The sequence below is a fragment of the Scophthalmus maximus genome, chromosome 3 (genome assembly GCF_022379125.1).
Source record: "Scophthalmus maximus strain ysfricsl-2021 chromosome 3, ASM2237912v1, whole genome shotgun sequence".
In the NCBI taxonomy this organism is placed as follows: domain Eukaryota; kingdom Metazoa; phylum Chordata; class Actinopteri; order Pleuronectiformes; family Scophthalmidae; genus Scophthalmus; species Scophthalmus maximus.
Window position 1 is genome coordinate 1640001 of NC_061517.1, and position 13981 is coordinate 1653981.

At 42.9% G+C, this 13981-nt stretch overlaps 2 protein-coding genes across 2 annotated transcripts in view; one reads left to right on the top strand and one right to left on the bottom strand.

Annotated features, from left to right (window-relative positions):
- The window catches only part of hmga1a (high mobility group AT-hook 1a), a 212612-nt gene that overhangs the window by 33108 nt on the left and 165523 nt on the right, over positions 1 to 13981 (top strand). The gene's annotated exons all lie outside the window — the stretch shown is intronic.
- LOC118317002 (metabotropic glutamate receptor 4-like) overlaps positions 5987 to 13981 on the bottom strand; it is a 55034-nt gene continuing 47039 nt past the window's right edge. Inside the window, exons 8-9 of the mRNA XM_035645398.2 lie at positions 13519 to 13765; positions 5987 to 9737 (exon numbers count right to left, since the gene is read on the bottom strand). Of these exons, the coding sequence (XP_035501291.1) occupies positions 9688 to 9737; positions 13519 to 13765 (297 nt within the window). The 3' untranslated portion in view covers positions 5987 to 9687. The remainder of the gene's footprint in view (positions 9738 to 13518; positions 13766 to 13981) is intronic.

The window sequence follows — 13981 nt, forward strand, 5'->3', positions numbered from 1 at the left end:
AACTGAAGTATTTCCTCAGGATCATTTACCATCATCTCGTTGGTGGGTTGAACCAACTTGTATGCAGAGTTTTTTGTCTGTAAGTTTCCGGAGGGAGCCACGTGTGGGGGTCGAGGTTTGCTAATGGAATATTTGCCGATTGAATATTTATCTTTCCTCAACTCGGCTCCATTATGCTGTCATGCAGTTTGTTAAGATTATTTGAGGGTCCACGAAAAAGGCTGCTATAATGCACAATGAGTCTCCTCCCGACTGATTTGAATGTGGGTAGTGGATACGTGCTCATTTGAATTTCAATTATCAGATCCTTTCGTAGAGTCTTTTGCCGTCTGATTGTTTGATGGAGCGCGGCCATAAACTCTTCAACTTGTTGGGAATAATCATCGTAAAATTTGTTGCACACGTATACGCTGAACTACCACATGTCATCTTTAGATACACAAGCGCCTTTAAACATTCATAAAGATGCCGGCGGAGGCTGATGTTCAAACAAATTGAACAAGCACTTCTGGGCGGGGAGGGCGGGCGGGTTCTTTGGAACGTGAGTAAACTGTTAAAGGCTTTTATCAGGATGAACGGCTCTAGTTACTAATTTCTTTATGGGAATATGTTCATGGCGTTGATGGTCGCCCTCAGCTGTTAGTGTCAAACAGAAATATTCCCTTTAGGTTCCACCCACTGTTTTAACTTCATCATTGTATTGTCCAATATTCAGTGATTTCTTGTTACGTGAATATTGATCATAGACATCTCTCCTGTTGCCGTCAGGTGACTGGGAATGTTACAGTATGTTTTATTGACATTAATGTTATAATCACATCTAAATATGCAAGTTCGATGCTGGTGTAAATGTAAATTTGTTAGTGCTGAACAACCCGAATCTGTCACTTTCACGTTGAAATCATCCTTATGTGTTAAAAATGTTGCAGCGTGTTACGGAAACAACAACAAGACAACAGCGCGTTCTCTGAGAAGAAACTACAGTACCATTATTTCGTAGCAATTACGACATTTTGATGAGATGAAATTCCTGCTACAGGCCGTTGTTGTAATGGGCCACCAAACAGTGTAGAGGTTGTCATTATGATTTATTGTTCTATACCCAGGAAGTGTTTCACCCCGTTCTGGTCTTTTGTGTTTTCATTTTTTTTTACTTCTCGTGGGAAGTTTGTAAAAACAGGATATGTGTAATATCAATTTTTTTTTAATGTATTCTTTCATTTCTTAACAGATCTAAAAAATACTATTGAAGTTTTTATTTTTTTTCCACTGCAAAAATACCTACGTTATACTGTAAATTATTTATACCATGAGAAAATACAACCGTATATTTCCGACTGGCCTACTTTCATTCCCTGTGTTATTAAAGCTCCATCACTCACAGTGGAGCCCTGAAAAGCAGCAGCAGCAGCATCAGTCATCACACAAAGTAAGATGCATGTGCACGGAGCTCAGATCAGTGACATGTTGCACACGACACAAGGATATTTTGAGGGAAACGGGACAAGCGAGAGTGTTTGACCATGAATGTTTCCGACCCTATTCCTTCAGTGCACTGTACTTTATGATGCACCTGAAGACAACAGGGGCAAAATTCAATCGACACTTACTCTAGCACATCCTCGGGATCTGGGTTTGTGTCTGTTCCTCACTGAGAGAGAAACTAATGCTTTTTTGTTCTGTCGGGGGGGAAAATGAACTACCTGCCTCCCTGACACTGAGCAGCGGAGTGGAAATATTAAAGTGATATTTTAAAATGAGAAATCTTTTATCTATTTATTTTCAGCACGTATTTCCTAAATGATCCCACGGACGGCGCCTATTCATTTGCACAATAGGAAAGTCATGGAGGTATAATATAAGATTTAATGGGGAGAATATTAAAACAAGATGTGGCGTTTTTTCCTGGTAATTAGTTGGCCAGTTATATGGAGAGCAATGCATCCTGGGGCTTTGTAAAAGCACATGTGAAAAATGCTCCACGGAATATCACTGGTGTGTCGTCTGCATCTCCACACAGAGGTTTAGAAACAACTCAGCACTGCCTGACATGTGATTCTGACGATATGAAGTAGATTCTTCATAGCAAGCAAACACGTACTGTAACATCCAAGAATTGTTGTTGTTCTTTAACTTACATCATTTTATCCTTGGGCCTTGTTTGTTTGTGCCTATATTACTTCATACATTACTGGCACCTTCCTCTCTAAATCATTTGACCCTCTCAGTCAACCATAAGTGCGAGATCCCTCTGGATGGAAAGGTTATGTATATTTAAGTATAAATGGAATTTTCCCCTGCGTGAAGGCGAGGAAGCTTTCAGGCCAGAGAGGGAAATTACACATCAGCAGATAAAGCTTTTTGAATATGAGACAGAATGTGTGACTTCCATTTGAACCCTGTGAGAGTTTCCATTTATTACTCAGGATGTCCAACCAACACATTTCTGATATCGACACTGATGTTTCTTCACCAACCAAGAATCTTCGTGTCTTCCTGTACGTACGATTAAAGGTCATTGAGACTCCCATGTCACTGTCAACACTCTTGTTATCAATACAAATCTATATTCTTACAGGCAACTTGATAATGGTGGTAGAACCATGTACAGGTGTGCAGTCGTAGGTGAAGAGAGAGTAAATGAGAGGACTCGACACAGAGCCCTGTGGAACGCCGGTGACCAGAGTGAGGGTAGACGGCAAAGCCCCGTATGCATTGGAGCGAGGTTACTGAGTGATTGACAGCTGGTACTACAGTCTCAGTCAGGCCACACCCCCCGCTCCTCCAAATATGGTTAATACTGGTTTAAAAAACGAAATGGCGGTGAACAAAATGCTTAAACTCGAGGCTTCGAAACGACAGTTCTCAAACCGATGGGTGGCGTCATGGTGGGTTGATACTTGTTGTCACTACCTTGACATTTCCTCTCACTCTCCACTAGATAATTAACTAATGTCCCCCCAAGATACTAATATTACTGCACCAAGATTATTGAAATATGGTCTGGTATCATGTTATGAGACAAAGTAAGGGGTGATGTTTGAATACAGGAGTCAGTAAACTGCTCTCTACTCAGGGGGTTGAACTTCAACCATTATCTGCTGCTGCCATTTGCTCCTGTTTGAATAATTGTCTCTGTACGGATTCTTCTGGAAGAAACCGAGTCCCCTCTCCTGTGCCTTCAACACACATACGATTATACCAATCATGCATCTGGTAACAGGCTCATTTTATTATGACCGATGACAAATGATCTCGTACCAGCTCCCGAGAGACGCGCGGTATTTGTCTCCCATGGCATGTGGTTATCAGCCGGCAGGCAGACGCGGCGTGGAAGAAAAAAGGTACGAGTGGTATTTATATGATGGGCTGCGTTTTCTTCTGAAGTAGTCTTGCATCATCAGCCCTCGGGGGAGCTGTCTTCCACTCACAGTGCTGCACAGCCCTGACAAGTTAATCAGGTTCCTGCGGTGGGAATTTTCTACGGTCGAGCTGTTCATTCTCAGTCCATGACACAAGTGACAACACGCGACTCCAGTGATGGTTTGCGTATTGCGAACGCTGGATATGGCGAGGAGACTCCAGCCTCGCTGACAATTTGACCCAATGTCAATTTGGCCACAACTTGACCTTATTAATCCCCACGGAGAAAAAATAATTTGACATAGTTAGCAGCCATACATTCAGTAATTTTTGCACAAATAAAAGTACACTGTTCAAAGCCGTGAAATAGTTAAATAAGGTGCAGTTCTAAAACAAGGTTTGGTCAAAGATATAAAAATACAAAAACAAAGTGTAATGGTCCTATGTGCCGAGTGCAAAGTATGAATGATTTAGATGCAGAGGAATATGGTTACATTTTGTCCAGTTCTGTGACACATACTGTATAGTAGCTGTTAGCGTCATGGCGAACGTTAAACATTTTGGGTAAAGCACTAAAATGAGAAGATTTACAGTCGTTTCTGAACTTTAACTTTGACCTATCACATCGGTGATGTATTGGGATCCCACATTCCGTGACTGTATTTTCAATAGCGGAATTTATTGGCCCCAGAAACTCTGGTCTCGTTGTTGTTGCTTCTGAACCAGACCGGCAGCAGATTGTTTCCACCACCATGTAATTGGCAAAACAGTGTATTTTTTATATATGTTACGTTATGTCCAGGAGACAAGGTTGTGATGCGACGCCTTCGTTAGCGCACAGCTAACAACGTTCAGTTTAGTTTTAAGTGTAAAAACAGACTCTGCGACTAGAAGAGAGAACGGTGTTGTTGTAAACTCTGTGACAGAAGATTTGCTCGTTGCGCTTGTCAACGCTTATTGGATCAACTATATAAACTTTAAACATCATTAGTGTAATTACTTACACTTTTCTTCACGGTGACTGGTGAAGAGAAAGTCTGTTCCTGTACCTGGTCCAGTGAAGTCATTAGATTTAATCAAGATTTATTCAGTGGTGGAGGCTGGTTTGCAGCTAGATTCTTCTTAATTTTTTAAGTAGATAGAAATTATCACTACACCCAGTAAAATTACAACAAAACACATCTACTGTGATTTCTAATGTATCTTTTAAAGTTTAACTTTAATAAACTTAATAAACTCTGGTAAAAAAACGTCAATTGTAACTCCCAAAATGTTTAGAATCAAAGACCTTAATGATTACTTATTGATTACTTCTTAATAGATGCCAGATGACGACGCACGGCTGCAAAGTGTTTGTGAAGAAGCTAAAATTGAAATGTACTGCAGATTAAAAGGCCACGGTGCTTTTTCTTCATTAACCTTCTTGTCGTATCCCTTCGCTGAGAAAACTGAGACTTTTCACTGAGCAAAACGGCAACAGCCATTAGTGTGAGGGAGCAGTTTTCTGTTGGAAGCCAGATCCGCTCTGCAGCAGCAGCAGCAGCAGCAGGGAGCAGAGACTTTATTAGAAGTTGAAAAATGTTCACCTCCTCCTCAGACGGTCTCATATCTATCACAGAGAAGTGGAGGGCGATGCAGTTCCTGTGTACATGCTGCTGTTCTGCTAATTGTGGCCAGAGATTCACTTATATAAAACACGAGGCTAATGATAATGTGCCGTATCAGTGATCGCCCAGGTGGCAATTTCAGGCCGCCCATAAATCCACTGTAAAGTTTCACTGGCTCTACTTTTCATTCTGAGAGGCTCATAACTCTCTCAGCGTTTATGGATGGTATGATATTTTCTGGGTTTGTTCAAGGCCCCTGTGCCGAAGGTGTATCGGCTCATATTGATCCGCCGTTAAAACCGAGGTTGAGCTCGTGGCTGCTCTTGATTACTTGAATACACATGCAGCATTTCATCCTGCCCCTATATATTTTTTCATGTTTCATTAGTTTCTGCATAGTTGTCAATGTATTGATGTACTGTAGGAGCACATTGAAAAAGATATGTCACAGCTTCCAGCTGCTGCATTGGATAGATCGCAGTGTCCTTGAGATCTTCCCAGTGTTACATTCCATTTCAAACTGCATGCATATTACTACGTTTTCATTTTAAAACAAAAACTGTCTCTGTCCAGACGAGCGTTTTAGACCAATACGTAAACAGGAAGTAGATTGTCTTCACTGCAGTTGGTTGCTCAGTTACAGAAAATCCTCTGAACGAGGAACAGCGGCGGAGAAAAGTCTTTTCTTGAAGCGACGACTTCACCTCAACTGTTACTGACGGGAAGTGTCAGCGACGCTTTGCCTTCGCCGCTGGTCGTCGAGTCGTGACGGATAAGAACCAATCGGGAGGCGTATACAGGGGATGAGTTCTAAAGGTTTTAGTTTTCAAACTAAATCAGAGTGAGCAGCGTTTCCCAACTTCTTGAATAATACTGAGGAAACTTATCAAAGAAGAAACGACAAACACTTTCTTAGCAAAACAGTCTTTTATTAGAAATATCTTGTATAAAAATGAACATGCTCTACACATTTTTTTTTTCTATAGATAATTCATAAATATCCAGGCACTGTTATTCTTTTTTTTTTTTTTTTTTAATTTTATCTTTCTTCTTCTTTTTTTAAATAATTCAGTACATAAAGCAGACATGATCAATCCATTTGAATAACGTACATTAACTTGCCATTTAAATTCAATCAGCACTTACATTTTCTATTTTGTAACACAGACAACGTGTTTCAGGGCAAAAGAAACAGGGTTTGTGGCAAAAAAAAGAGCATTAAATCATCATATTCACAAACACAAACAATCCCACAAACAATACTTTTATCAAATGATGAGAAAAACACTTGCGGCAACATGTTGGACTCTCGTTGTTGCAGCTGAGAGAATCATTTATTAAACCAAAAATATTAGTTATTCATCATCCTCTGCAGTAGTTTTCCTTCTGGACATTACACCTTTTCTCTAAGAGTGTTCACACGACGCGTTATGGGTTACGACATGCAACATACAGATTTTTGCATTGCTGAGGCCAACGATTAATGAGACAAATTTCCAGAGTTGATGACAAATACTTCAGGGACGGTTCACACACACACGATTGCAAAGTGTAGATTTAGTTTTTTGGTCCATATCTTTAAACGGAACACACTGGAGAGGTGATGGATCCACGGAAAGAAGGACGGGGCTGATTTATTGGGTATGATGCACAGAATGAAGGCACTGGCCCTTATTTATCAAGCAGCTATAATCCACCTAGTTCATCAGAAAATGAAAGGTTGTCAGATTTGTGAAAATCTAGCAATGTCATCTCAGTAGAAGTTTAAAGCTGCATTGAGGTTTATTTTTCCCACTCGGGTGCAGAAGGAATTGATGGAACACAAACCAGAGACGCGACTGACTCATCAACATGTTAGCAAACCAACTGCCTACATGGGTAAAACATGGAACAACATGGGTGTCATGTTTGTGTCATCCTCCCTGACCGCCTGACACACATAAGTCTAATATTCACCACACTAGATGATAAATCTGTCAACTCGTTGACAGACCATGTTGTCCAACCCCCCCAACCGGGACCCTTAAGCTCACCCCACCTCGCCATCACGTCCCGTCCTGAGCTGCCAGGTTCACATGGCGGTCATCGGCGTATTGCTGAGCTGAATGAAGTCATAACGCAAGTCTTTATGTTTGCTACGTCGTGTTGAATACGGTTGTAGCACAAAGCGATCCAGAATAAGGAAATGGAATCGGCCGCCATAATGCGTCCCCTGTTGGTTGCTCAGTTGGTTGCGGTTGGCAACTTTACCACCAAATGCCGCCAGAAAATTACACACTGTCTCTTTAAGGGGCCTTAAAGAGACAGGAGCTAAAAATAAGTGTTTCAGACAGAGGCAGTGAAAGAGGAGCAGCAGCAGACTGATGTGTTTACTGTACATTAGAGCCGGTAAACCTTTTCATAGTAATAACCCAAATTAACATTATGAACCTGAATATGAGCAGAATGTGTCTCCTTGTTAAGTCAGTGTTTTAAACAAAGAGTGCATTAGTGTTGGACAAAATTAAAACGGTTATGAGCTGAATGAGGTTAAATGTGGAGCTTCAGACTTTACTGTTGATCCTCAGCGGGATCTGCTCTGTGATTGACTCTGATGGTTGCCGACTGCAACAAAGTCTTCGGCTTAATGAAGTGACTGTTAAATATATGCACAGGTGAAAAGTGCACAATTTACAAAAACGCTTTTTCTCTGGGACTGAGGAAAATATTTAAATATGAACAAACACTGAGTGTGTTAAAGGGTAATGCAGTCACACACACACGCTGCGTTACAGTGTGTCATCCACCTCGTTATCTTCCTGCACTTATCTGACGGAGCGGTGCTGGCAACTCCTCCAAATGGATCTCCCTGCTGAGCAGCTGCATGAGGCTAATTCTGCAACCAAATCACTATTAAAACTCGGTAATCATTTCTACCGCAGTTATAGAAATTCATGATGCAGAGGAGGGAGGAAGAAAAAAAAGCTTTTGCAAGAAGCACAGTTAATCTGTAGCCCGGGACCCAGATGAATTCTGGGAAGTTGTTTAGTTTGCTCTGTCAGACTCACGGCCTGGATCTCCTCCATTGGGAAGTGATTTCCCCTCCAGCAGAAAAGTTGCCGGTCCAATCACAACCGCTTCTCTGATAATGGGCGGGGTTTATACCGTGACGCAGAGAGAAGCCACCAAGATGGCTGACGAACGAGTATTTGACTTAAAGAACAAGAGATTTTCACATATCTCCCACAACAGACAACAACTCTTCATCCGCAAAGACATCACAGACGTCTCCTCTCCGCTCTGGTCTGTCTTCAACAGACGACCCATGACTGTGCTCTCACTGGTTGTAGGTCTGTCTGATTGCATCCGGAGGCATTTTGCTCTGCGTCCGTCGGTAACTGGCTTTGTGGAAAGCCAGTTATTAAAGTCCCAGACTAATAAGCCCAGTGTTACACGCTTCAGCTAATCTGTGCACCGACCACAAATCACAGGGTCCCAGTGTAATAGTTTCCATAACCATCCCTCCAACCTTCAAAATGAATACATCTGGTACGACGATAGACTGGTGTGTTTATTTTATTCATGACTGACAGAATATAATGTCTCCACTAGACCATCTGCAATGGAAATAAAGAAGGTATTCCTAAAAAAAACGTACAGGAAACAGTGGGTAACGTGGATGTTGGGAGGATTTTAAAGAAGCTGAAGCTGCTGCATTGGTTTAACTTCCACCCCAACAGCTTGACTTTTAAAAAGGCTCCAATAAGCGCATGATAAATAAGGGCCAATAAATCTGGGCTCATGAAAAGTATGCATGGTCGAGTCTCCAGGTCCTGGCTGACATTTATGAATGTGCGGTGTGAAACCGTAAAAAGGTTTTGGCTCCTTTTTTGTGTTCGGGATGACTTTTCTCTTCAGCAGAGAGAGAAACCCAGCGGGCGACGGTTCAGAGTGACACGTCTCCACTGTGAGTGACGACCATGACAAATGTTGCATTCCATAGACGTTGACAACACAGCACAGTACACGTGATGCTCCCACACGCATGCTCTGGGACTAGGTTTATCCAAGATGGTGGCATCGTCATCATCGTCATCATCATTATGAAACACTTATATTAAAAAAAAACAACACTGCTTTGTTTCCACGTGTGATTGGTTCATGTGGGATGCACTGTAGTAAGGCAAGTACTGCAGCTTCCAACTCCAATAATACCAGTAACCAAAAAAATAATAAATATATATTTTTATATTGTTACATCTTGTAAACTGCAATTGACAGACGGAGTTCTGTTTGTCCCCTGTGAGATGAGGAAAATGAGTCAGCCTCGGAGAAAGAACTGAAATCGTGTGCTGTACATGTTTCTGAAGAGGAAAACGTACGGTCGGCTCCGGCCGCTTCGCTCGACCCGCGTCTGGAAAGCGTCGCTGCATCAACACGTCACTCGTCTCGGGAAAAGGGTGGGAAGAGGAAAATGACCTGTCCAATCTCCCTGACGCCTCCCGACTCCCTCCCGCACATCTCTGTTAAATTCTCATCAATTCTAGCATTCAAGCCCTTTTCCCTGATTCTCTAGAAAAATATGTGACATCCCTTCTACTCATGGAGAGACACATTCCCATCTGCCCCCCCCCTCCCCCCCCGCTGCCGAAGCGTTGAAGTCCTCCAGTGTTTCCCCAGGATCAGGTGATTCCTCCTCCGGCAGGCCCCTCGCCTCCTCTCCCGCGGCGCCTCAGTCTTAGATGGCGTGGTTACTGTAGCTTATGTACGTCTGCTTGGAGGCCAGCGCTGCGGAGGGGGAGGTTAGAGAAGCAACAGGTGAGATTCAAATAGCCGTGAAGCTGTAATCTTTCCCGACATACGTTGGCCCATAATTGACGACATGGAAGCTCTATTTGTGGATGAGTTGGTCGAGAGAGCGCAGGCGGAGCTCATTATAATAGCAGGGTGTTGTGCCGCAGGCTGTACTGTATTTATCAGGTCCGTCGCTCTGCTGCATTCTAACTGAAACATGTTTGTTTGAGAAGCTGAAGACTGAAGAATTAAACTGTTACTCTGATGTAAAATTAATCAACTACTTTTTATCGGAAGTGTTGTCAATTATTATTGTCGTCTTTTTCCAGTTCTCAAATTTCTGTTCAAATCTATGAAAAAGGAAACCACAATTTCTCAAAACTGAAATTGATCCTGAAACTGAAACATATTTAATCAACAATAATATTAAATAGAAAAATCACATAATATTTGTGATGTTGGCTTGAAAAGCGACTGAAACAAATAACCAATCATAAAAAAAGTAGGTGCCCATTACTTCTCTGTTTTACAGATTAATCGTTTCAAGCTCTTAATTTGATTTTTACATAAATTCATAATTAGGGGGGAAAATAACTGTTGAATGTTGAGATTGAAGCAGTGATGGTTAAAAAATATTGTTACACCTCAGGCAAGAAAATACCACCAACAGAATATTAGTCGAGACATTGATGCAGATCCAGTGATAATCAATGACTGTGGCCAACTAAAATAAAAGTTCCTGCTATTACATCAGGAGAAACTCTGTCATCATGTGTCCCTCACAGCTGATTAGTATCACAGTAGCACAGTACAGAGTCGCCGAGCAGATCACAACACTGGTAGTAATCATTCATTATGCAAAGTCTTGTACCACATGCGTGAAGAGCTGAGACGTCTGTGCACCAGGCAAAGCATGCAGCAGTGTGTCATCGTCCATATTGAAAAGCATATCGCATGTAACATGAGATTAGGGCAACAAGTGATCTGACTCGGCAGCGTTAAGTGTTGTCATCAATGTTTGATAACAGCAGCTCATTATTCTTTTAATATTTTGTTTGAATTTCATATCAGCTGTGAATAAAACACGAGACAGAGAAGCTCAGACGCTGGTCATACGTGACCGTCACATCATACAGTACCTGCGTGTGCGCGTGCAGTCATGCTTGTCTACTCACACGTCTTGTGTGGGAGTGTCAGTGTGAACCTTTTGTTTGTCATTTCACAAAAAAAATAAATCAGATTGTCCTCGGCGAGCATGGTCGCTGGAGGTAATCACATGACCAATCTGCCAAATCTGCCCACAGCAGCCTCGGCTGATTGAATATGTCGGAGGGGATGAATCCAATCAGAAGAAAGCAAATAGTCGGGGCCAAAGTGCTGCGGAGGGAGAAGCTGCGTGATGGTAAACGCTTCCGTATATTTGTCATGGCCGTGTGTGTGTGTGTGTGTGTGTGTGTGTGTGTGTGTGTGTGTGTGTGTGTGTGTGTGTGTGTGTGTGTGTGTGTGTGTGTGTGTGTGTGTGTGTGTGTGTGTGTGTGTGTGTGTGTGTGTGTGTGTGTGTGTGTGTGTGTGTGTGTGTGTGTGTGTGTGTGTGTGTGTGTGTGTGTGTGTGTGAGTGAGTGAGTGAGAATGGGGGGGCGGGCGGGCGTTCTTTGCCATTTCATCCAAAGCATCTCTTCCAAGAGAAGCATTGACAAATGAACCTTATTTGAATATTTATGTGCTGCGAGGCCGAGATAAAGAATAGATGGTCCAGAAAGAATTGGAGCTGGCAGAGCCATCTGTCTTTTTCCTGTTCACTCTTTATTGTTGTTGTTGTCCCATTACCACGGATTCCTTCTTTTTTGTCAACGGGGGGGGGAACAAATTGCAGGGGACACGTGGCCATCACTCGTCTCCTGTTGTCGTCTGCACCACGTTAACTGGGCTTTACCGCGCTGATCGGGCTCTTGTACGGCAACACACACACACACCGACGTCGTCTGTTCAAGTTCACGTGTGTCGGTCAGGGGTGGATTATCATGGTGCGTTCACATCGGACGCGATGCGAATTGTCGCGTCGCTTTGCTCGTGCGAGTTTGGTCGCAAGCAAACATTTGGTCATTCGCGCAAATGTTTTCCCGTTCTTCTTCCTTCCACTTTCTCCGTCAAACCTCATCTGAACAAACGCACACACACGCAGGTAAACATGAACTGCTGAAGTAAAATAAAAAGTCCGACAGGATTGCTGATTGCAAAACCACACAAAGTGACGGAGGGAGGATCTCAACGGTCATTGGCTATTGTGTCAACGCTTCACGAGAACTTTTCGCTCGAGTTACAATAATTCTACTTGAGCGACTGAAGTGTCTGACGCAAGTTTTCCCATCTTCGTGCCATTCGGGTCGCCCGACTCATTGACGCGTGAGTGTAGTCGCGTCTTTGCCTCGACTCTATGTAATCTACTCGTCCGGTGTGAACGCACCATCACTGTGTCGTGTCATTCACGGCGCTGTGTTTTAGCCATGGGGGGGTGGGGGGGCAGCTGTGATATGCTCTGTGCAGACTATAAGCAGGCAGGAGTGATGTGGGGAATATTAGTGGAAATTAACTGGGTGGTGGGGAGGGGGGGCAAAGTGTTCACAAATAATAAAAGGGCAAAAAAATCATGATCTAATCCGGTTACCTGAGAGTCTAAAGTCCCTCACAAGGCTCCTCCCTCAACACAGTCTGACACACAAGCACAAAGAACATGTTAGATTCACAGGTCAAACCAGAGGCTGAGAATCATCGAGGGGCTCGGCGACAGGACGGAGTTACAACTCTATACTCTGACGTCGAGTGTGGCCGACTGTCGTCCTAATAGTGTCTACACCGCTGAGCTCGTCCAATTGTAAAACCACGACTGTAATTAGAACATGTGGGTTTTCTTGATTGGATTCCAGTCCTGCTCCCACACACTTTATCTCTTGAAGTGATTGAAATATATCTTCTCCCCTCCAACACTGAGCTCTGACGGTTTCCTTCGTTCCCTTTCGACAAATCAGAAGTGTGCGCCGGCCCGGTGGCACGTCCCCGTTCATAAATGCAGTGTGGTGAGAGTAAGTGACAATGGAACTCTGTGGACTCAAAATGCCGGATTGAACAGAAAAGTTGTTTCCTGAATTTAAAAAAAATACATTTCTTTGATTTTCAGTGTATTTGTAAAATATTATTGAATCGTGGCTAAAATAAGAACAATAATATATTGCAGTAAAATATCATATTAGAAAACTGAAGGCCATATGCATTAGTTTGTCTTTTAAATTCCTAATCTAGCTATAGAGGCTAGTTGGAAATCCTTTCCCACTGTTTCCCTCATGCGCACCCCAATGACCTGCGCACAGGTCTTATGCCTACGTCATGGTAACATGGACAGCTACAGTAAAAACTACCTGAGTTACGCCGACTTCTGCCTGCCTACCAAGGACGGTACAAACTTTATATCATTTTAATTTAGACGGTTCTACAGTACAAGCCCAGCATCGTGCCGGATGTCTCCCAATTCTGCCGATGGCCACTCAAACAATTTCAGACGACAGAGTGCCTCAGAGAGCTGCACACAGCTTTACGATAAAGCAATGGCAGAAACACATTTTATATATATAAACATATGTGTGTTACTATGAGAAGTTCCAGTTGGTGAATCAGTTCATGTCATTGGCAAAAGCAGCCGCAGTAGTAGTTTGTTTCATCTCATATTAATTCTTGCTAATTTCCCAAACTGCTCAAGTGCAAACCAAGCGACGGTACCAACCTTGTGTCTCGAGACTTTCGCAGAGTTCGGACTTGGCCTCCCCGTTGGGCCTCAGGCCTCCTTTGGGGTTGAACTTGTTGGACATGGTGGCCGCAGTGACCACAGCCTTCAGGCTGCGCTTGCGCTTGGGTACATTCTGCTCGGGATGGAAGAGAACCACGTAGACCTTAGGCATGTAGAGCATTCCCAGAGAGACGGACGCGCTGAGGCTCACGGAGATGGTCAGGGTGGTGGTCTGGATATACAGCTGTACGAGACGGGGAGAAGAGAGTGACGGACAGGAGGAAGGAAAAATCTTACTGATGTTGTTTTTATTATGAAAGACAATTTTCTAATAAAAGTACAGAAGGAAAAACCTTTTTATTTCAATAGCTTAGATTATTCACTGCTGAGCTCTGCTTCCATCACTGTGTTTGTTAATTTATGATATGTGACTAATCGAAGAACAACCCGAGTGTCTATT